Source organism: Zeus faber, assembly GCF_960531495.2.
Source record: "Zeus faber genome assembly, chromosome: 5".
Lineage (NCBI taxonomy): Eukaryota > Metazoa > Chordata > Actinopteri > Zeiformes > Zeidae > Zeus > Zeus faber.
The window spans coordinates 31,745,656-31,768,370 of NC_137192.1; the positions used below are offsets into that span (position 1 = coordinate 31,745,656).

A 22,715-nucleotide genomic window follows, 5' to 3' on the forward strand; every position below is an offset into this window, starting at 1 on the left:
GAACCGCTTCCCTACGTACATCACAAATTGTCCACTGAGGGTTTGAACAAACTTTGTCTCTCAAACTCATACTCAAACTCGGGTCCCTGACACCAACCGCCTGCATGTCTTCCCTCAGCACATCCATAAAGCTTCTCTTTTGCTTCCTCTTGCCTGGCAGCTCCATCCTCAGCATCCTTCTCCCAATGTAACCCTCATCTCTCCTACACGCGTGTCCAAACCATCTCAATCTGGCCTCTCTCACTTTTCCACCAAACTGTTCAACCTGAGCTGTCGCTCTAATGTACTCATTCTTAATCCTCTCCATCCTTGTCACTCCCCATGAAAATCTCAACGTCCTCAACTCTGCCACCTCCAGTTCAGCCACCTGCCTTTTTGTCAGTGGCACCGCCTCTAAACCGTACAACATGGCTGGTCTCACTACCGTCCTGTACACCTTCCCCTTCACTCTTGCTGGAACCCTTCTGTCACAGATCACTCCGGACACTCTTCTCCACCCACTCCACCCTGCCTGTACTCTCTTCTTCACCTCTCTCCCACACTCTCCGCTGCTTTGGATGGTTGACCCCAAGTGCTTGAACTCATCCGCCTTCTCCTTCTCCTCCTTCCACCTCCACTCCCTGCATTCTCAGCTTTTTGCTGCCCTCCCTCCCATCAGGCACATGTATTGTGTCTTACTCCTGCTGACTTTCATTCCTCTTCTCTCTAATGCTGCCTCCACTTCTCCAGGCTCTCCTCAACCTGCTCCCTACTCTCGCTACAGATCACGATGTCATCCGCCAACATCATAGTCCAGAGAGACTCCTGCCTGACTTCATCTGTTAACCTGTCCATCACCATTGCAAACAAGAAAGGGCTCAGAGCTGATCCTTGATGCAAACCCACCTCCACTTTGAATGCCTTCATCACGCCTACTGCACACCTTACTACTGTCTGACTGCCCTCATACAGTGGGGCAAAAAAGTATTTAGTCAGCCACCAATTGTGCAAGTTCTCCCACTTAAAAAGATGAGAGAGGCCTGTTATTTTCATCATAGGTTCACCTCAACTATGAGAGACAAAAAGAGAAAAAAAATCCAGAAAATCACATTGTCTGAATTTTAAAGAATTTATTTGCAAATTATGGTGGAAAATAAGTATTTGGTCAATAACAAAAGTTCATCTCAATACTTTGTTATATACCCTTTGTTTGCAATGACAGAGGTCAAACGTTTTCTGTAAGTCTTCACAAGGTTTTCACACACTGTTGCTGGTATTTTTGCCCATGTCTCCATGCAGATCTCCGCTAGAGCAGTGATGTTTTGGGGCTGTCGCTGGGCTACACGGACTTTCAACTCCCTCCAAAGATTTTCTATGGGGTTGAGATCTGGAGACTGGCTAGGCCACTCCAGGACCTTGAAATGTTTCTTACGAAGCCACTCCTTCGTTGCCCGGACGGTGTGTTTGGGATCATTGTCATGCTGAAAGACCCAGCCATGTTTCATCTTCAATGCCCTTGCTGATGGAAGGAGGTTTTCACTCAAAATCTCACGATACATGGCCCCATTCATTCTTTCCTTTACACGGATCAGTCGTCCTGGTCCCTTTGCAGAAAAACAGCCCCAAAGCATGATGTTTCCACCCCCATGCTTCACAGTAGGTATGGTGTTCTTTGGATGCAACTCAGCTTTCTTTCTCCTCCAAACACGATAAGTTGAGTTTTTACCAAAAAGTTCTATTTTGGTTTCATCTGACCATATGACATTCTCCCAATCCTCTTCTGGATCATCCAAATGCTCTCTAGCAAACTTCAGATGGACCTGGACATGTACTGGCTTAAGCAGGGGGACACGTCTGGCACTGCAGGATTTGAGTCCCTGGCGGCGTAGTGTGTTACTGATGGTAGCCTTTGTTACTTTGGTCCCAGCTCTCTGCAGGTCATTCACTAGGTCCCCCCGTGTGGTTCTGGGTTGTTTGCTCACCGCTCTTGTGATCATTTTGACCCCACGGGGTGAGATCTTGCTTGGAGCCCCAGATCGAGGGAGATTATCAGTGGTCTTGTATGTCTTCCATTTTCTAATAATTGCTCCCACAGTTGATTTCTTCACAACAAGCTGCTTAGCTATTGCAGATTCAGTCTTCCCAGCCTGGTGCAGGTCTACAATTTTGTTTCTGGTGTCCTTTGACAGCTCTTTGGTCTTGGCCATAGTGGAGTTTGGAGTGTGACTGTTTGAGGTTTTGGACAGGTGTCTTTTATACTGATAACGAGTTCAAACAGAGTGGAGGACAGAGGAGCCTCTTAAAGAAAAAGTTGCAGGTCTGTGAAAGTCAGAAATCTTGCTTGTTTGTAGGTGACCAAATACTTATTTTACCGAGGAATTTACCAATTAATTCATTAAAAATCCTACAATGTGATTTCCTGGATTCTTTCCCCCCATTCTGTCTCTCATAGTCGAAGTGTACCTATGATGAAAATTACAGGCCTCTCTCATCTTTTTAAGTGGGAGAACTTGCACAATTGGTGCCTGACTAAATACGTTTTTGCCCCACTGTACATATCCTGCCAACCCCGACTTCCTCATGCAATACCACACTTCCTCTCTCAGCACCCTATCATATGCAGTTTACGGTTTAAAAAAAATGCGGGAAATTAATGAGTGTGAACATCCTTAACTTCTCTCAAAGTTGTAAATATACTATTAACAGTCTCCCGCTCCTGTTTGGGCATATATTTAACCTCTATGCGGGCTGCTCCTTCTAAATGGTTATAGACACAATTTACTTTTTTTTTTTTCAGCAGGTTTCAGCTGTATATGGTTCTCAGTCAGTTCAATCCATTCTCCCAGATTAACAGATAATGTACCTTCTCACTCTGCTGGATGTAAACCACCAATGTTCCCCCCTCAGTTTCAGCAGCATTTAACTCAACACTGTCAATGGCACTGCTGGGAGGTCCAGGTAGAAGACTGCAGTATAGTCTCTGCAGCTGCTACTCCAGTTCCTGTATGAGTTACTCCATTGTTTCCCTCTGAGTCTCCTCCAAGACCTGGGAACACAATTATGTCCCTGGATCCCCTCAGCCACGTGGTCCTGGCTCACCGCTGCTCTTGCCGTCTCACATTATCAAAAACAACGAACAAAAAAAACAACTCAAAACTGTCATCCACTTCCCCGAAAGAAAACATTGCTGCTTAGCTAGATCCTGCCTACTACGCCAAAAATGTTGCACCCACTATGGTTTCTCCCATAACTAGTTCGACAAAAACACACCATTGCACACTTGCACATCCGAGGCACCACCACACCTCTTAAGCCTGCTGTGTGACCTCCTGACTGGGATTCAAGAGGAGTAATTAGTGGGGTAAGCCAGCAGATTTGCAACAAACAAATTAACCAAAATAAATGAACAACCTCACAGTCTGAGATATCATCTACGTGTATGTTGAAATCGCCAACGAGAAGAGCCATGTCACTTGGAATGACAGACAATAGATTTGCAATTTCTGGGAGAAAAGCTGCACACTGCTTCGGTGGACGATATATTACAACAATAAGGATGGAGGATGGGCGTTTTAAGCACAGGCCAAGGTGTTCAAATGAAGAGAAATTACCAAGATTAATTTTTTTACAGTTTAGGTGATCCACACGGATACTTGCCAACCCACCTCCTCTCCTGTTTTGCCTTGTGGCCTGGGAAGAGTTATAACTTGGAGGGGAAGCCTCAATAAGAACGACCCCCCCCCCCCCCCCCCCCCCCCCATCGCATCCAAGCCATGTTTCAGTTAAAAATATAAAGTCAAGTCCAGGATCAACAATCAGGTCATTAACCAAATGTGTCTTTGGGTGTAGTGATCTCACATTAAAAAGTGGAAAATTGAATTGTCTAGTACAGAAAGTTAGCCCGGAAATGGGTCCTTTTTTTCAATGGCCCTGCGATTTGATTATCTAGATTTGATACAATTGGTCTGGACAGCGAGCCAGTCTCATTACTGCGATAAGTAATGATGGTATTGATGGACAGCGCAAAGTGGGTCATTGTTTCTGATGAGTAATTTAAAAAATCCAAGTTAGAAGAGTGGATTGCAGCAGGTAACATTCAGGGAGAACTGGGGGCTTGGTAATGGGAAAGCCTATTAATGACTTTGACAAATGGCCGCCGGTGGGAGCTATTTCAGGAGATAGCATCAGGGTGTTGCAGAAATAGAGGGCGGCTTGAGCTAAAACTGGAAGTGGAGTGACATGTGGAGTCGTGTGCAAACAGTCATGAATGTGAGCTAATGAGGATGCCGTGCAAAATGTTGAAAAATTTTAAAAAAATTAAAAATTGTCAATAAAACTAAAGTTTTGTGCCTCACATTGAATCTGGAGTGTTGAGGCTAAGTAGTGTACTGAAACGCCCCATGCCGCGACGCAGTGCGAGGGTTGGACCAGATATAAAAATATCTTTCCCACTGATCTTAACAATGTTTAAAAGATCAGAAAGAAAGTCATGTTTAAGTAGCTCGGATTCTTGCCGGGGGATATCATTAGTCAGGGTTCCAGCCAGATACACCGACTCTGGATGGAACCCTTGTGCACCTGTTCAACGCGCCGCTCTCCAGTGCCCCCTGCTTGGTCTTCCTCCACAGGACGGGTCGGGGGCCCCAAGGCCTGCTAGCATGCTCGCATATCATACACAGCCAGAGATTCAGCTGTTCTCTCTCTTAAATATAAAGTCAAAGATTCTCAATTGTTCCAGATGAATCCAGTTTGTCAAACACTGAACTTTGCCAGGCCCCGTTTGTGCAGTAATATACTGTCCACCTCAATCCACACACATAGAGAAGCAGGCCAGGATTCAGGGAATCTGTCAATAATCTAAAACTCATCCAGTCTTCATCCTCTAAAAAAATATTTAAAACTTGTAACAGAAAATATGACTTGATATTAATTTCACATCCATAAGAAGAAAGATGTAAGTGTGTAAGAAGAAAATACTTAGATCTCCTGAAAGCCAACTCCATTAGCAATGGAACCACTTGCACAATCTCAGGATTACAAATTCAAGTTCAAGAGATTAGTCACATACATACACATACGGTCGTACATATATGCAGTGAAATGTACATAAGCAACATACACGTAGATAAATACCATAATACATGATCGTCATTATGCACATTTACAATCTCAGAATATCTGCGGATAAACACTCATTTGCACTTCATCAGGAACACTTTACTACTACTGGTAGGGCCTCCCTTTGCTCTCAAAACAGCCTGAATCCTTCTTGCCGTGGATTCCACAAGATGTTGGACATTCCTTTGAAACAAACATTCCTTTGAGATTCTGGCCCATGTTGACATGATTGCATTACCTAATTTATACAGATTTGTGAGCTGCACATAAATGCTGCAAATCTCCTGTTCTATCACATCCCAGAGGTGTTCTATTGAGTTCAGATTTGGTGACTGGGAAGGAAACTGAAGAACATTGAGCTCATCGTCATGTTCATGAAACCAGTTTGAGACGATTTTTGCTTCGTGACATGATGCATCACCATTCTGGAAGTAGCCATCAGAAGATGGCTGGGAAATAGTGGCCATGAAGGGATGCACATGGTCAGCAACAGTACTCAAAAAGGCTGTAGCATTCAAGCGATGATTGATTGGTATTAAAAGTGTGCCAAGAAAAAATTCCCCACACCATTACCCCTCCGCCACCGGGCTGGAATGATGACAGGGCAGGTTGGGTGCATGGATTCATGCTGTTGACACCAAATTCTTGCCCTACCATCTGTGTGCCTCAGCAGAAATCCAGATTCACCAGAGCAGGCTACTTTTTGTCCAGTTTTGGTGACCCTGTGCCCACTGCTGCCTCAGCTTTCTGTTGGTTGCTGACAGAAGTGGAACCCGACGTGGTCTTTCTGCTGTTGTAGCCCACGCGCCTCAAGGTTCCACGTGTGGTGCGTTCTGATTGTGCAGAGTGGTTATCAGTCACCGTAACCTTTCTGTCAGCTCCAACCGGTCTGACCATTCTCTGTTGACCACTCACATCAATAAAGCGTTTCCACTCGCAGAAATGCCTCTCCCTGGACTCTAGAGACTGTTGTTTGTGAAAATCCTGGGAGATCAGCAGTTACGGAAATTCTCAAACCCGCCTGTCTGGCACCAACAATTCTGCCACCGTGAGATGACATCCCCCCCCCCCACACACATTCTAATGGTTGATGTGAATATTAACTGAATCTGCATGATTTTAATGCATTGCACGAATTTATTCGCACATATTTTCAAATTTTAGAAAAAGCACAGAATTTAAATACAATTTGATATCATGAAAAAAAAGGCAAGTGTTGGATAATGTTTCTTGAAAGGAAAGTGTACAAAATCCCAATATTTGGCAGAACATGCCGAAACCTTGTGCCGGGACATAAAAATGCTCTTTCTATGTCCATAACATGCTCGTTGTCATTCAAGTTCTTGGTGCCACTGTTGTATCTCAGGAGGTCGACGGTTAGTGAGAGTTCCTACATGGAGAGGACGTCTGGACACATCCACCCCTGTGTGTTTTGTCTGTTCTGCGGGACGGTAAATGTTCACTGCTGAACCATCTTGGCTGCTTCCGCTTTAATAAGTGAGATTAGTTCTTGGTTGATGAGGAACACAAAGCGAAGACCCGCGATCTGAAATGACAATTATATGGTTCAAGACAAGCCTCTCAGAATAACCAGTTCTCATTATCTTTAATCTAACCCTCCCGTAACGCACCTCTACCACAGAGTTGTTGTTTAGTTTCCACTTGTTGCCAGACAAAACCGGCCTGCCGTCTATGTAGATAGGCCGTCTCCCCTCATTGGCGATGAAGAAGTCTCCGTTGTTTTTCAGCTTAATAATTCCTGCAAAAATTGAAGTTTTCAAATAGACCCTCAACTTTGATCATTTTCTGATGGATGTCTAACATGACGTTATTTGGTTGGGCATGATGAGTGCGGTGAAAAAATAACTTTGCAAAGGAATACTGGAGTAGTCAAACTAGTTACATCCATTCATATGAAAAGCAGAAATCAACTGAAAGAATCATTGATCAAATGAGTTTTGGCTTCTCCTCTTTATGAGTTGAGCTTATCTTCTGTCGGAAATCACCTTGTTTTCGTGATATCTTCCAGGCAGGCCCTTCTAGTGACAAGTCAACATCTATCTGTTTGTCCTTGGTTGCTCTGCCCAAGGTAATCTTAAAAGAAACACACACAAACAAGGCTTGCATTTGAATATATTTGTATATAACATCTGCATGCCCATTCAGTAAGTAAGTAAGAAGACTTTACCTCTCGTGATCGCATGAGGTAGCGTACCATTCGGCCTCTAAGTGCCGCGAGTGTTTGGTTGTCAAAGTCTGGTAAGTTCATTCCTGAGAAAGACAGGCACACACAAAGCAAACAGGTAACGATTGACTGACTTTCACGAAAATCAAACTAACAAAAAAAAACAAAAAACACATCAGCTTGCGTGTCTGTGTACATACCAGTTATGCTGTCCACTAGAACCTGCCAACGAGGCAACTCCTGTTCCAACTGTTTAATTTCCCTTTTCTGGTGTCGATCCGAAATCATCAGCTCTGAGAAATAGAAGATAAGAAGGATGAATTTATAAACCGACTCATAAAAAAGGAATCTTTTTCAAATACTTGAGTAAAATACCAGCATGGTTAGAACAGTGTTAGCCTAAACAATTTCTAGTAAATATTACATGAATGAGCACCATGTGTAGTTCAAATTTGATTGTTTACAGTACTGCTTACCATGCTCCAACACCTCATCCCTGTTATCCCTGGGGAAAACGCAGGCGGCGGTAAAAAGACAGATGTTAAGATGTTATTGCACATGAAAATGGGGTTTCCGATTTGCAAAAGATACGAAGATAAATACTACCAGTGGTTGGAAGGCAACTATTTTTACGCTCTTACTTTAACTTTGCTTCATCAACCATCTGCTCGGCATCAGAGAAGTTAAGGACCTGGTCTCCCTTCGGTAGAGGCTGGACTGCAACACAAAATCAGTATCCATGACTTTTAAAAATATGTTATTTCTATTATAAGCCTAGAAAATGTTATTACCCATTTCAAGCTTATAAAACACTGGATTTATATTACGATAAGAAAGCCTGAGTTGGTCACATTAATAAAAAATAAGCATATTAATATGTATTAATGTGCTGGTTACGGAAATTCATCACTTTTATTGTATGGAATTTTGTTTGCTGTTAATTCTATGACAGTCAATGTCCAATTTCAATACCATATTAAGCGGAGGCTGATTTCATTTTGTTACAGTACTGTACTCGACCTTCGGCTCAAGATTCTTAGTTTAAAACATTTGCATTGTAAAACTGTTAGGACAAACAGCATTTCAGTCAAGGCATTGCTGTTAGTATTGACATTTCTAAAATCCCCATGAAAATGCTTGTACAGAAGACGAGCGTACCACTCTGATCATCCAGGAGATAGTACTGTTTGAGCAGCTGCCAGTGAACCAGCAGGCTCTTCGCGGTACGAGACGGGTGGAACACGCTGGGATATTTGCTCAGAAGGTCCTGGAACACCTCCAGTTTGGGCTGAGTGGTCTGTTCAAGGGGAAAGAAAGAAACTCCTTAGCAATGCAGACATGCATTACACAACAGGCTGTACGTCATACGTTTGTTTAGGCAAGGCAAGTTTATTTGTAAAGCATGTTTCAACAACAAGGCAATTCAAAATATTTACAAAGTGCAAAAGAAACACATTGTAAAGGGAAGAACACATTATAAACTTAAAAAATAGAATGACTGAAATCAAGTAAAAGTGACGGCGCAGTAAAATAAATGAATGTTTGTTTTAGGAAAAGGCAGCCAGTCTTCATTTAAAATGGGTGAGAGTTGCGGCAGACCGGCAGTTTAAAGAAGATAATGATAAAAAATAAATAATAATAATACTATGTGGATGATACATAAGTGCCAGTGTGTGTTTGTTCACACACACACACACACACACACACACACACACACACACACACACACACACACACACACACACACACACACACACACACACACACACACACACACACACACACACACACACACACACACACACACACACACACACACACCTCTTTCGGGTGAAATTTCAGGATGAACCTAGAATGCACTATAACCTTTACAGGTGAACTTAATTTGACCTTCTCTAAACTTTTGAATGCACATGTCCAACTGTTCAATGTTTCAGTACTTTTTGCACAACTTGCTGTTCTCTGATAAAGAGCTGAACGGCAAAATTCACAACAGGTGTTTATCCATGAATCGACCAATACATTTCTTGGTTCAATTAGAATTGGTATTTAAACAGTCCTCTTCATCAAGCTGTTCACATGTTGACATCATGAGACCAAGACGACACCTAACAACTGATCAACATTAGCTCGCTGTTGTGAGGCTTCAAACAGGATGTTCTCAGAGGGAAGTGGCCACTGAGCTTAGAGTGTCACAGAGTGTCATCAGCAGGTTGCAACAGAGATACAGAGACTGGAAGAGTCACAGAAAGGCATAGAAGTGGACGTCCTTTGGCCACATCCCACACTGATGAGCGCTTCATTGTGAACAGTGCCCTGCGGAACCGGATGATGATGCCACTCAACTCCAGGCACATTTAAGGGAGGTGAGAGGCACCAAGTGTCACGTCAGACCATTCAAAACCGTTTCCATCAGCGTGGTCTGCGTGCTAGACGACCTGCAAGGGAACCTGACCACACCACCAGGCACAGGCATCATCGTCTTGCACGGCCAGGGAGCATTTACGCTGGACGAGGGACCAGTGGCCTCAGTGCTGTTCTCTGATGAAAGTCGATTCACGTTGAGCAGAAATGATGACCGCCAACGATGTCGGAGACGTCAAGGAGAGAGCTATGCATCAGCCACTGTTGTCACCAGATGAGCCTTTGGTGGTGGTGGTGGTGTTACAGTGTGGGCAGGTGTGTCTAGTCAATACAGAACTGCCCTACACTTTGTGAATGGTACAGTGACAAGCACATACTACCTGAATAACATCATTCATCCAGTCATTGTGCCCCTGCATGAACAACACAGGCCTCATTTCATCTTCATGGAGGACAATGCTCCAGCTCATGGAGGTGGCATCATTAGGGAACGGCTGCTGGAGACTGGGGCACCTCAAATGGAGTGGCCTGCACTTTCTCCAGACCTGAATCCCATAGAAAAACTATGGGATCAGCTGAGTTGCCGTGTAGAGGCTCGTAACTCTGTACCCCAGAACCTCAATGACCTGAGGGCCGCCCTTCAAGAAGAGTGGGGTGCCAGGCCTCAGCAGACAATAAGTCGACTTGTGAACAGCATGAGACGTCGTTGTCAAGCTGTAATTGATGCTCAAGGGCACATGACAAGTTATTGAGACATTGATATTTTTTGTTGTGGTAAACCCACCACTGTTGTTGGCTTTTGTTTCAATCAATTGTTTGAGATGAGGAAATCACCACTGCATGCTTCTACTTAAATGCCCTACTTTCATGATATAATATAACTCTAGCGTGAACTTTTTATATTTTCCATCAATTTCACCCGAAAGCCGAATATCCCTAACTTTTTGTGAGTAGCGTGTGTGTGTGTGTGTGTGTGTGTGTGTGTGTGTGTGTATATATATATATATATATATATATATATATATATATATATATATATATATATATATATATATATATATATATATATATATATCTATCATCCCTGTTTTTGTCACCCAACACACAAGCTTGTAATTTAAGACCTATTATTTATATCATTGTGAGGAAAATGTATCATACACACCTCTTGTTGCCGTCTCATATTTACATTCAGCCCTGATCAGCTCCAGATACGGTATATTATTTAAACAGGTAGAGGTTTAGGATAAAAGGCGTCTGAAATAAATGCGTTAATAAAGTTTACTTGGGAAACTCTTATTTCAAACTGGACAATATTTTTTCTTTGAGCTTTGATATCAAGCATTACAAGGAATTATTTAGAAGATTCTTTTTAGTTAGTTTAGTCTTTTAAGTATTCTTTTTATAACAGTATTATTCAGCCAAGAAGCATCAATAGAGCAATCAATCTTCAGATCACTTACTGAACCAATTTTTGCGAGCAGCGCTTCCTCGGCCTGACTGAAGAGAGCTTTACTCTGTATGGCAGCGATGGCCTCTGGATGGAGCTGACGCATGGCCTGCCACGCCAACCTGAAACACAAAACACAAAGAAGGAGCTTAAAAAAAAAAAAGGTCCTGGTGGAGATGTGGTGAGGAAAATGCAACTCAAATACAGTAGAGTGGTGGTGTTGCCGTGAGGTTCTCACTTTGAGATGACCGGATCATAGAGAAGGGAATACCACCGCTCCTTAATCTCTCGAAAGGTGAAACGACAGCTGAACTTTACCCCCAAGTGAACTGAGGTTAGGTCTGTGGTCTAGAGACAAACATAAACAAGACAAACAAACATAAACAAGACAGACACACACACACACACACACACACACACACACACACACACAAAGATCCTTTTATTATAGTCCATTAATAAAAAGTGTTCACCAAGCTCTCTAGACATTTATTCTTACAGTCTCACCTGCAGCACAGCATTAATAAGCAGAAGATCATCGGTGGGTTTCCACCGGCCCAGGTCCTTTGTGATCTGTAGAGGCTGCTTGCTTTTCTTTACTCTTTTGGCGATTGGTGGAGGGGTCACCAGCATAGAGAGCGGCGGTGTTAAAGAAGCGCTAGATTTTGTTACCTGGCCAAGAGACGTGGAAGCAGGTGAATAACGCATTGAAACCATGAGTGCTGCATGTCAACCAATACGCTTTAGTTCGAAAAGAACATTGTGTTTATGTGGTTGCACGTACCTTTTTTTTCTCATTGGATGAAGGCTCACTCCCAGAACAACGGATGGGCTCTATGACAGGCGGGCCTTTGACTCTGCTGGACGACTTCACAAGGCTGCTTTCCACCAGCTCGTCGTCAAACTTCTTCCTCTTAATTGACCTGTGGGCACAATTATGTTGTTTACATAAACAAAGACGATCGGTTGATCAGAACAGTCTGTCTTCAATTATGTGACACAAAGTATTATTCAAATACAACATTTACCGTACACCAATAAAAGAGCAGCAATCGCACCTGGAAGAACTCCTCCGTTTAGGGATCCCACCACCGAAAGCTTGCGTTGCTGTTCTCTTCACATCTTTTATTCCCAAGGACTCCTCGTCCTCTGACCGACTGTGTGCACCAGCTACCGCCATAGGCGCCCCGCCCACTGGTGCACCTGTCTGCATCTGTCCATTCACAGCAACCACACAGCTTAATACAAGGTCATGGCTTGTTTCAACCTCAATGTCACTGCACGGGACAAATACATGCTTGTCTGTTTAATTTTGGGGGTTTTTTCTGCCCCACGATCTGTGTCCTAATTTTTCACATCTCCCACTGCCTTAAACTCCCTGCTGCCATCCAGACAATTTAATAAAATAAACCCCAAAACAAAAAGGCAATAAACGATAAACCTAAAAGATAAATAATGCATCTGTAGCAACAATTCACACACAGAAATAGGAATCCCCTCAAGTTTTCATACATTAATACATATTATGCTGTGTGTACCAGGGTGGAAAGCAAAGTGGTTATAATAACATGACATATATAGTGTTGTTGTGCATCACGTCGTGGTCTTTGGTAAACTGCAGCAGCTTTAATTGCAACACTCCACCAAATAAACGTTCACGATTCAACGGGGACTCACTGAGAGGAGCTCCTTATCCTGTTGTTTACACGGGAAATTTACCTTTGTTTACCAGGGTTTAAAACCAACGTTTAATGAATAGGTTGTGAAAACTAAGGTGCAAAACACAGAGAATGCATAACAAAACACCAAAAAAAGTTATATTCTACAACGGCTTCCCTATTACGATGACATATTGTCATACTTGATGATAAGCTTGGATAGACGTCGATGTGCTAGCGTTAGCTCGATAGCGTACAATAGCATCGTTTCACGCACATCACCGCCACACGACTCACCCTTTTTGCTCTGTTATTTCCCAACAAACGAGTTGTTGCATTTAATGGATTCGCCGGGTGGATGACTTCGGGACGTCTTAACACAGTCGTTTGAGTTTAATCGTTGAGCTTTTGTGGCTAGCGCTATCCCTAAGAACCGCTAATGCTAACAGCCGCCATATTGTTTCTTTCGTACGCTCTTCTTCTGCTTCAGGCGCTCGGTTTCCACATCGTCACACCAGCGCCCTCTAGTGGCCTCAAAAGTTAAACTAAATTAAGAAAAAAAAAATATATATATATATATAGTTGGAAAAAAGCAAATACATAGATAAATAATTTAAAAAGTTAAGTCTCTTAGTGCCCTGTGTACATACACATATTAACTGTTTATGCAGTATATTCTATTTTATATTCTTATTACCTTGTTGTGAATTGTTTATTTCTTTCCTTCCTTCCTCTTTCAGTTGCATCTGGATTTCACTGCATAAAAATATTCCTCTTCCTTGATCGCTTGACACAAACACAAAAGCTGGGTGCTGGGTGCTTCCCTATCAGCAATGTGTTTTTAAATGTTCATTTCTGTGAGGTCTCCCCCCTGTTAGAACTCTAATCAGCTCCCTGTTTCCCCTTTTGTCCGTAAGGCATATACATGTCTGTTTCTTTCCTTTCTTTTTATTTTTAAAGCATACAACTTGACAGCGGTGTATCTGCTATTCACAAAGTGTTGTTGCAATAGTGAGTGTCAACCACACACACACACACACACACACACACACCACAATAATAATTTCCATTTTCACTTATGTCTTAAAAAATAATAATCTCAAAGCCGGAGACAATAGAATCATACGACAAAGAAGTAAAAAAGATCAACCAACGCGGTGGGAATAGGGCCGTGCCTGGGCCCGAGCTTCATATTCGGGGTGTATTGACGTATTTTCCAGTGTAAACGGATCATAACTCGTCATAGATCGGGACGTGCACTGGAAGTGGTTTCTCGTGGCAAATGATCGACCAGAGCAGCGCACGGCAACACAACGTCCGGGTGGTCACGTCCCACAGCCGCCGCCGTACCCAGCACCCAGCTTCTCAGAAGCAAGCGCCTACGTGTCTAAATATTAGTTTATTGCTCACGCACGGAACACCTGGAAGACAGAATCTAGGCCCACGCTGCTCAAAGAGAATGGGAGAGGAATCCAAATTCTGTGATCCAGAAAAAAAAAAAGAGAGTAAAAAAAAAAAGTTGCTTTCAATGGGGCGAGCGTCTGCTACACGCATTCCAAACAACTATTGATAACAATACTAATAAACGACACATGCACAGCTACAAAGATTGTTCCTTATGAATAAATACACCGCGTTCCAAATTATTATGTAACTGATATTTTTCTCTGATTTTCCTAAATTGTCGATGCAAATGACAGTCAGTATAATTTTCAAGTCATCAACCGTTAGGGTATAATTCCAATGTTATTGAACAAACCTCCCAATGATAACAGTATTTTTTTCAAAAATAAAAAACTCAAAATGCACTGTTCCAAGTGATTATGCACGACAGAGTTTCAAAACATTTGATAGGTTGTAAAGAACTGAAAATGGTCATTTGAATATGCAGCATAAGGAGGTCATATTTACTGTAATCAAAAGCTATTTCAATCAAAAACATCTTAACAGGCCAAGTTGCATGTTAACATAGAAGCCTTCTTTGATATCACCTTCACTATTCTTCCATCCATTGAACTTGTGAGTTTTTGGAGAGTTTCTGCTTGAATTTCTTTGCAGGATGTCAGAACAGCCTCCCAGAGCTGCTGTTTTGATGCAAACTGCCTCCACCCTCGTAGATCTTCTGCTTGAGGATGCTCCAAAGGTTCTCAATGAAGTTGAGGTCAGGGGAGGATGGGGCCACACCATGAGTTTCTCTCCTTATGCCCATAGCAGCCAATGACACAGAGGTATTCTTTGCAGCATGAGATGGTGCATTGTCAGGCATGAGGATGATTTTGCTACGGAAGGCCCGGTTCTTCTTTTGTTACCATGGAAGAAAATGGTCAGTCAAGAACTCTATCTTTTCACACCTTCAGGGACCCACCAGCTCTCTCCCCATGATTCCGGCCCAAAACATGACTTTGCCACATCCTTGCTGACGTGGCAGCCTTGTTGGGACATGGTGGCCATCCACCAACCATCCACTACTCCATCCATCTGGACCATTCAGGGTTGCACCGCACTCATCAGTCAACAACACTGTTTGGAAATGAGTCTTCATGTATTTATGGGCCCCCTGCAACCGTTTCTGCTTGTGAGCATTGCTTAGGGGTGGCCCAATAGTAGCTTTATGCACAACTGCAAGCCTCTGGAGGATCCTACACCTTGAGGTTGGTGGGACTCCAGAGGCACCAGCAGCTTCAAATACCTGTTTGCTGCTTTGTAACGGCATTTTAGCAGCTGCTCTCTTCATCCCATGAATTTGTCTGGCAGAAACCTTCCTCATTCTGCCTTTATCTGCACCAACCGTCTGTGCTCTGAATCAGCCACAAATCTCTTCAAAGTACGATGATCACGCTTACGTTTGAGTGAAATATCTAATGTTTTCATACCTCATCCAAGGCATTGCACCATTTGAGGCTTTTTGGCAGCAGAGATCTTTTTTCTTTCCCATATTGCTTGAAACCTGTGGCTGCTTAATAATGTGGAACGTCCTTCTTAAGTAGTTTTCCTTTAATTGGGCTCACCTGGCAAACTAATTATCACAGGTGTCTGAGATTGATTCCAGGGATCCAAAGAGCCCTGAGACACAATACCATCCATGAGTTGAATTGAAAAACAAAAAATGTAATGTTTATGACACTTAAATCCAATTTGCATAATAATTTGGAGCGTGGTGTAGAAAATTCAGATACTGAGTTTTCACGCAGTTTACAAAACAGTACAATTATTTTATATACATTGGTTTTGGAAGTTCAAGAAAAATCAAAGGGAGATATAAATATCTATCAACCTTTACAGACTGAGAGAGCAGTGAGCGACAATTTTGAACTGTGACATTTCTATAAATGGGAAGGATTTCAACAGCTGCCGTTGCTAGGTAGATTTCAGGAGGAACCCGTCAAGCACTGACCGTCCTATGTCACCACAGGCACAGTTTGTCCATAATACAACACACAAAAGGATTTCATTACACGCCACTAACATTTGAAGGAGATATTTGAAAGCATCCGGCGTTGAGGCGTAATGATAACACAGTACATTGGGGCCACGGACACGAGGAAAAGCCACCATGGCGTCGATAGACGCACATGAAAGGCGGTCTCCCCGGGTGATGCGGTGCCATCCGTCATCGTGACTCGGGCGGAGGCCCGTACTTCATCAATCGAGTCCAACATGTGAGTTCACGGCCTGCACCAAAGTTTTCTGACATGGTGATCTTGCGTTCACTTAATTTGGCTTCTCTGCAAATATTCACACACAACGATGAAAATAAAAGTAGCACCATTCCCCGAATACTTTTCACCCCGTTTGTTTCCCGAAGGAAACCGGAGCGAGGAGGCTCCAGCCGCGGACGCCTTTGTGCCTTGTTGTGCGGAGGGATGAAGGTCTCTCCGCTGTGACTCTCAGAATGCCACACAGTTCCTGCAGGAGCCGGAAGCCGTCGTGCTCCGGCGCTCTCTCCCCGCTGAGAGACTCTCATCACTCCCATGTTCGATGCCTGGAGGGGGGACGCGGTCATAGGTCAATAAACTGGAGGTTTATGTCCTTTTCAGGAACCAGAAGTGTCCGTGTCATCGGTTTCACGACACCGCCTTCCGGATCTGGCTCCACCTTGAACTCCATCAGGATCTGGTGCGATCAGGAAGGAAGAACAGAGATGCCACAGGATGGTATTAAACCTGAAATGTATAGACCGGAAGTCTTCATCAGATTGACTCAAAAAATAAAGCTTTGGGAAACTTGGAAAAACAAATGTATTATTATTATTATTATTATTATTATTATTATTATTATTATTATTATTATTATTATTGATATTCTCATTACAACAATTATTATTATTATTATTATTATTATTATTATTATTATTATATCATAATATAGTCATCATCATCATCATCATCATCATCATCATCATCATCATAATCATAGTAGTGGTACTCAGTAGTTTGTAGTAGTAGTAGTATATACTGTACTACTACTACAACTACTACAACTACTACTTATATTTAAAATATAAGTGATATCAAATAGTGATATCACAAATTCATTTCAAATAATAAAAAAACGAAACATGAATGTCCCTCTCCTAACTTTTGGGTCTCATAGCATTATGACAAGAATCAACGATGAGCAGCACAAATGCCTCCCCCTCACCCTGGCCAGCGCCAGATAGAGCTCCAGCTCCGCAATGCGACGCCCGATGCAGCTGCGTTTCCCCACCCCAAAGGGAACGGAGGCGTACGGGTGGTGCCCCTGCTCTCGGTTCATCCAGCGCCGCGGTCGGAACTCGTCCGGGTCGGGGAATACCGCCGCGTCCCGGGACGTCGCAAAATGGCACAGAGTGACCAGGGTCTGGACGGGAAGACCACGCTGTTAACCGTCTGTTTGACTGTAGCGGATGAGTGGTGACACACACTGTCCCGTATCGCACACTCTTTTTTTTTTCTGGTTGCACGATGGACAACGGAGGACGCAACAGAGAGGAGCGCTGAGTTACGGTTAAGCACGAACAAAAAAACGATTTCTCACATTTTTGGGAATGACGTAGCCGCCAACCTCAATGTCTCCAACTGTAACCACCCTGGCATTGGCTGGGATAACGGGGTATAATCTGAGGAGAAAACAAACAAAACGTCAGTACGTAGGCAAAGTATTGCTCGTCTTTCAGTGACACTTATTTATTTTAAATGTTTTTACGTATAAGGCACATTTTCTCCAGTTATACCTGAGTACTTCCTTGACCGTGGCCTTCAAAAGAGGCATGCGGGCGACATCCGCCGCCTCGGGAATCCTGCGGCCGCCGAGGACGGTGGACACCTCGTCCCGCAGCGACGCCTGCACCCCGGGGTGACGGGACAGCTCGTACAGCGACCACGACATCGTGCTGGAAATCTGAAGACAAGGGGAGGGCGAGGTTCTCTCCGGGCACGAAACAAAAAGGGGGGCGGAGGACGGGGGAGACGGGTGATGAGAAGCAGGGTCACTCACCGTGTCCACTCCCGCCAGGAGAAGCTCCGTGACGTTGCTGTAGACCGTCTCCATGGGCAGCCCCGTCTGCGACAGGAAGTACGTGAGGTACCGCCCCTCCACCTTCTCGCCGCGCGCCATCTTCTCCGCTTCTTCCCTCAGCCGATGGTCAATATGACCTTTAGCTGGAGGTGCGACGGTCAGCGGTGAATACGACCATACGGGGGGGGACCAGCGGTATGAACATGCCCTGCGCGGAGGACCCCGACTCACCAAAATCAAACATGTAATCCCAGCACTGGCAGAAGGTTTTCCAGGGCTTGGGGATCAACCGGCGCAGCCAATCCGGCATCGCCATCGTCAGCAGCGTCATGACGAACATGGTGTTGATCGAGCGGATGAAGCGCTCCGTGTCCGCGGGAACGACGGGGTCCAGGCACCCGATCCTGGATTCAAACAGCACCGAGGACACGCCTGCAGACAAAAGGGAGGGGGGGGGGGTGTACGCAGCGGTTACCGATGTGTTTTTTCGCAATCGGAGGCCGCTGACCCGGGACGGCCGTTCCCATGTGCGTCTGCGTGGTCACATGCCGGCGTCTCTGACACCACACACAGCGGAGATCCGGTTCAAAAATCGATGTTTCAAGGAGGTTGTCACTGAATCACTGCCTTCCTGTCACAGTTCCAACACGGAGCGGATATGGGAGAAGTATGGGTGTAATCAGGGCAGGCGCCCAGGATATTGGGAGGAGCTTAAATACACATGCCGGCAGCTGGAATGGGAGGGGGGGGTTAGGTGAGGAATGAATTCCTGGCCCCTTATCTAAAGTGGGTAAACAGTGTTCCAAAGGCCTGAAATAATATATCTGTACCGTATGAAAAGAAAAGACCCCACCCCTTACACAAGGCTGGCGACAGTGTACAGGCGGTCCCGACTGATACAGGCCCCCATTGTCACCTGGGTCATAAAGGAGGGGGGGTACCAGAACACTTGAGCTTTATTCAAATATCTTCGTTGACTGGAAGGTGAAGGGAAACGTATTGTATATTGGTTTTTTTTCTAGGCTACGGGACTGTTAGGTTTGTGTCATTACTCACTCTATCTGCCGTCCCTGGGTCTGTTCTGTTGCACATTTATCAATGTAGGTCATGAAAGTTTCAGATGATCCCAGTCCTGTGTATGTCCACCCATAATGACGTGATTAACATGCATGTTCTCTTTAGCGCTGTAACTGCTAAAGAATTTATCACGCAAAGAAATTAACAGGCATAAACCATATTTGCATTGATTTTTACACCAACTCATTACAACTCTTCACTTAATAATGAGACAGAGATAAAATATTTAGGGGCTTGCAAAGAAATGAATACATTAATAGACTTACTGTGTATCAAAATAATTGAATATTGATCCAATATTCATTTAAAGATGCTGTTTGTATTTTCCCCATTTGTTCATGTTTTTAATAGCAGCGTTGCATAGGTTTTAGTGATGTTTTTATCCTTTCTGGGCGTGATTAGCAAATATTCTATGATGCACTACATATGCATAAATTATACATACATCTCTATATATATATATATATTAAGCAAGTGAACAGTCAGTTCTTGAAGTGGATGTGTTAGGTGCAGGAAAAATGGTCAAGCGTAAGGATCTGAGCCACTTTGACAAGGACCACATTGTGATGCTAGACGACTGGGTCAGAGCATCTCCAAAACCACAGGTCTTGTGGGGTGTTCCTGGTACGCAGTGGTTACTACCTACCAAAAGTGGTGCAAGGAAGGACGACCGGTGAACCGGCGACAGGGTAATGGGCACCCAAGGCTCATTGATGCTTATGGGAAGTGAAGTCTAGCCCGTCTGATTCGATCCCACAGAAGAGCTAGTGTTGCACAAACTGGTGAAAAGGTTAATGCTGCTATGATAGAAAGGTGTCAGAACACACAGCGCATCACAGCTTGATGCGTATGGAGCTGTGTAGCTGCAGAGCGGTCAGAGTGTCCATGCTGACCCCTGTTCACCTCTGAAAGCTCCTACAATGGACACGTGAGCGTCAGAACTGGACCATGGAGCAATGGAAGAAGGTGGCCTGGTCTGATGAATCACGTTTTCTTCGACATCATGTGGATGGCCTGTGCATCTTTTACCTGGGGAGGAGATGGCACCAGGATGCACTAAAGGTAGAAGGCAAGCTGGTGTTCTGCTGGGAGTCCTTGGGTCCTGGCATTCATGTGGATGTTACTTTGACAGGTACCATCTACCTTGACATGGTTGCAGACCAAGTACACCCCTTCATGGCAACTGTATTCCCTGATGGCAGTGGCCTCTTTCAGCAGGATTATGTGCCCTGCCACACTGCAAAAATCAGTCAGGAATGGTTTGAGGAACATGACAAAGAGTTCAAGGTGTCGGGTGCCATTGGAACAACATGATCAATGTTATGCACTTCACCTGTCAGTGGTTTTAATGTTGTGGCTGACTGGTGTGTGTGTGTGTGTGTGTGTGTGTGTGTGTGTGTGTGTGTGTGTGTGTGTGTGTGTGTGTGTGTGTGTGTGTGTGTGTGTGTGTGTGTGTATGCCTGCGTGCGTGCGTGCGTGTGTGTGTGTGTATATATATATATATTTATATATATACAGTATATATACACACACACACTGGTCCACACTGCTTAGACAGTGTGAAATCGTACCCTCAAGGCCGAAGCGATAGAAGTCACTGGCAATGTCAGTGACAAGGCCTCTGTGCTGCCTGCGAAGCCGGAGTTTGACAATGAGGTCACTGACCACGTTGTTCAGGGTGTTATCGTAGGCTTCGACCGCCCTCGGACGCAGCATGTGCTTTCCCAGAAGACTTCTCACTGTCTGCCATTCCTCCCCCTCTCTGAGCAGACACACAGACACACAGAATAGAAACAAGCACATACTGTATCTTAGTAATTTTCCATAGATCAAAAATAGGGACTGTGTGTGTATGTGTGTGTGTGTGTGTGTGTGTGTATGTGTGTGTGTGTGTGTGTGTGTGTGTGTGTGTGTGTGTGTGTGTGTGTGTGTGTGTGTGTGTGTGTGTGTCCAAGAAGGACTCTCAGTAGGGAATAAAACACACATCTCTGAGCGGGCAGTGGATCGAATGTATTAAATCATGTGCAAAGAAAACGACAGGCGCTCACCATCATATGCACCAACCAAACATTGAATGATAATGTTTCTGTGAAAAGAGCCAAGCCAGCAAGCTGGAAGCTCACATTGAATGCTGTGTTGGGGCATATGAGTGTGCAAACTTGGTTCGGCAAAGAAGATAAAATGAGTAGCTAAAACTTACATTTACAAGGGATATCGTCATTTAGCAGAGAATTTTATCCACAGCACTCAAACTTTGTCAGAGCACTTTGCATAATTTAACGCTATGCAAAAGCACTTTGCATAACTAAACATTTCAAAAAAAGTTTGCAGCTGTATTTTATTTACTACTTTTGGGGTTGGTCTAGTGGCGCTTTGAGATGAAGAGAGCAAAATGGGGCAGAGTACTCACGATGTTAGGAGCCCATAGTGATGCCCCCTGAGCCTCCTGTAGTCCTTCCAGGAGGAGAGGTCCGAGCGCATGGGGTGGTGGCCCTCCTGCCTCAGGACCTGCTCGATCAGGGCTGGATCGGCCACATGCACGGTCAGAATGGGGCCAAAACTGGCCTTCCACATTGGCCCGTACTTCCGCAAACCCTCCAACTAGAAGAGGGAAAAAGGTAAGACTTGTAATGTGCATTAGTGACCGTCATAGCGAAAGGACATGCAAGATAACCATGATTTTTGTTTTTGTTCCCATAGCTCCCATAGCATATTTTCTCATCAAAATATCAGGGGAAAATTGATGCATTGTACAAAAGTGATGCACCATTGTACCATTGTTGAATATGTACTGATTATGGAGAAAACAAAAGTTAAATAAAATACAATTGATACAAAAACTCATAAATACCTAATATCATGCACATGCTGAGCTCATGGGCAAATAAAAGCTTACGCCTCAACCAACCTGCAACTCGTGCAGTCTGGACAGACCCCCCCTGCCAAACAAGTCCCATGCAAAGCTGGGGAGCGTGGGTCCTGGCATCTCCTGCAGGGATTTGGTCTTCTTGAGGTTTCCAGCAGATGCCACCTCAGCCCACCTCTCCATCCACTTCACCAGGGGGTAGGATGCTTTCAGGGCGTGCTGCAGCATCCTCCTGACATAGATCATGGACTGATGCTCAGCCAGACTCTTGGAATCGTAGTAACACATCTTCCAGCTGCAGCTGCAGTATTTATAATGCACCTCTTGCTCCTATAACTCAACCAGGGGCCAAAGCTGTAAATGTATTATTCTTGGCCAATCAGGGTGTGCTGCAGCGAAGCCGCGCCCCCCAGAAGGTGTGTCCAATCAGAGAGCCGATGTCAGACCGGCCCAGAAAGCGCGCACGTGGAGAGTGTGTGTCCTGGTGAAAGGTTCGATTCACTTTTCAGATCCGGTTCCCGA

General features: G+C 44.3%; 2 protein-coding genes across 2 annotated transcripts; both read right to left on the reverse strand.

Moving 5' to 3' along the window:
* Positions 1-6,226: 6,226 nt before the first annotated feature.
* On the reverse strand, positions 6,227-13,195 carry mcrs1 (microspherule protein 1). Its single transcript, XM_080001564.1, has 14 exons — positions 13,052-13,195; positions 12,155-12,309; positions 11,881-12,019; positions 11,604-11,768; positions 11,335-11,444; positions 11,110-11,218; positions 8,441-8,579; positions 7,924-7,999; positions 7,759-7,787; positions 7,483-7,575; positions 7,286-7,368; positions 7,104-7,191; positions 6,729-6,856; positions 6,227-6,643 (listed from the first exon to the last, which is right to left on the reverse strand). Exons 2-14 carry the CDS (start codon positions 12,307-12,309, stop codon positions 6,557-6,559), a joined length of 1,401 nt encoding a protein of 466 aa, XP_079857690.1. The 5' UTR covers positions 13,052-13,195; the 3' UTR covers positions 6,227-6,556.
* A 3,558-nt stretch (positions 13,196-16,753) lies between these two features.
* On the reverse strand, positions 16,754-22,439 carry cyp27b1 (cytochrome P450, family 27, subfamily B, polypeptide 1; the record flags this gene model as incomplete). The annotated part of the gene is made up of 9 exons (XM_080000815.1): positions 16,754-16,867; positions 17,396-17,593; positions 17,771-17,852; positions 17,967-18,133; positions 18,230-18,393; positions 18,482-18,682; positions 20,899-21,089; positions 21,738-21,928; positions 22,236-22,439. 9 exons carry the CDS (start codon positions 22,437-22,439, stop codon positions 16,754-16,756), a joined length of 1,512 nt encoding a protein of 503 aa, XP_079856941.1.
* Between the last annotated feature and the right edge of the window lie 276 nt (positions 22,440-22,715).

Coding starts and splice junctions, on each gene's coding strand:
- mcrs1 (XM_080001564.1), bottom strand. CDS start 12,309: ATGCAGACAGGTGCACCAGTGGGCGGGGCGCCTATGGCGGTAGCTGGT. Junction 8,000..8,440: donor TCTCCTGGATGATCAGAGTG/GTACGCTCGTCT, acceptor TTTGTGTTGCAG/TCCAGCCTCTACCGAAGGGA. Junction 7,369..7,482: donor TCTAGTGGACAGCATAACTG/GTATGTACACAG, acceptor TGTCTTTCTCAG/GAATGAACTTACCAGACTTT.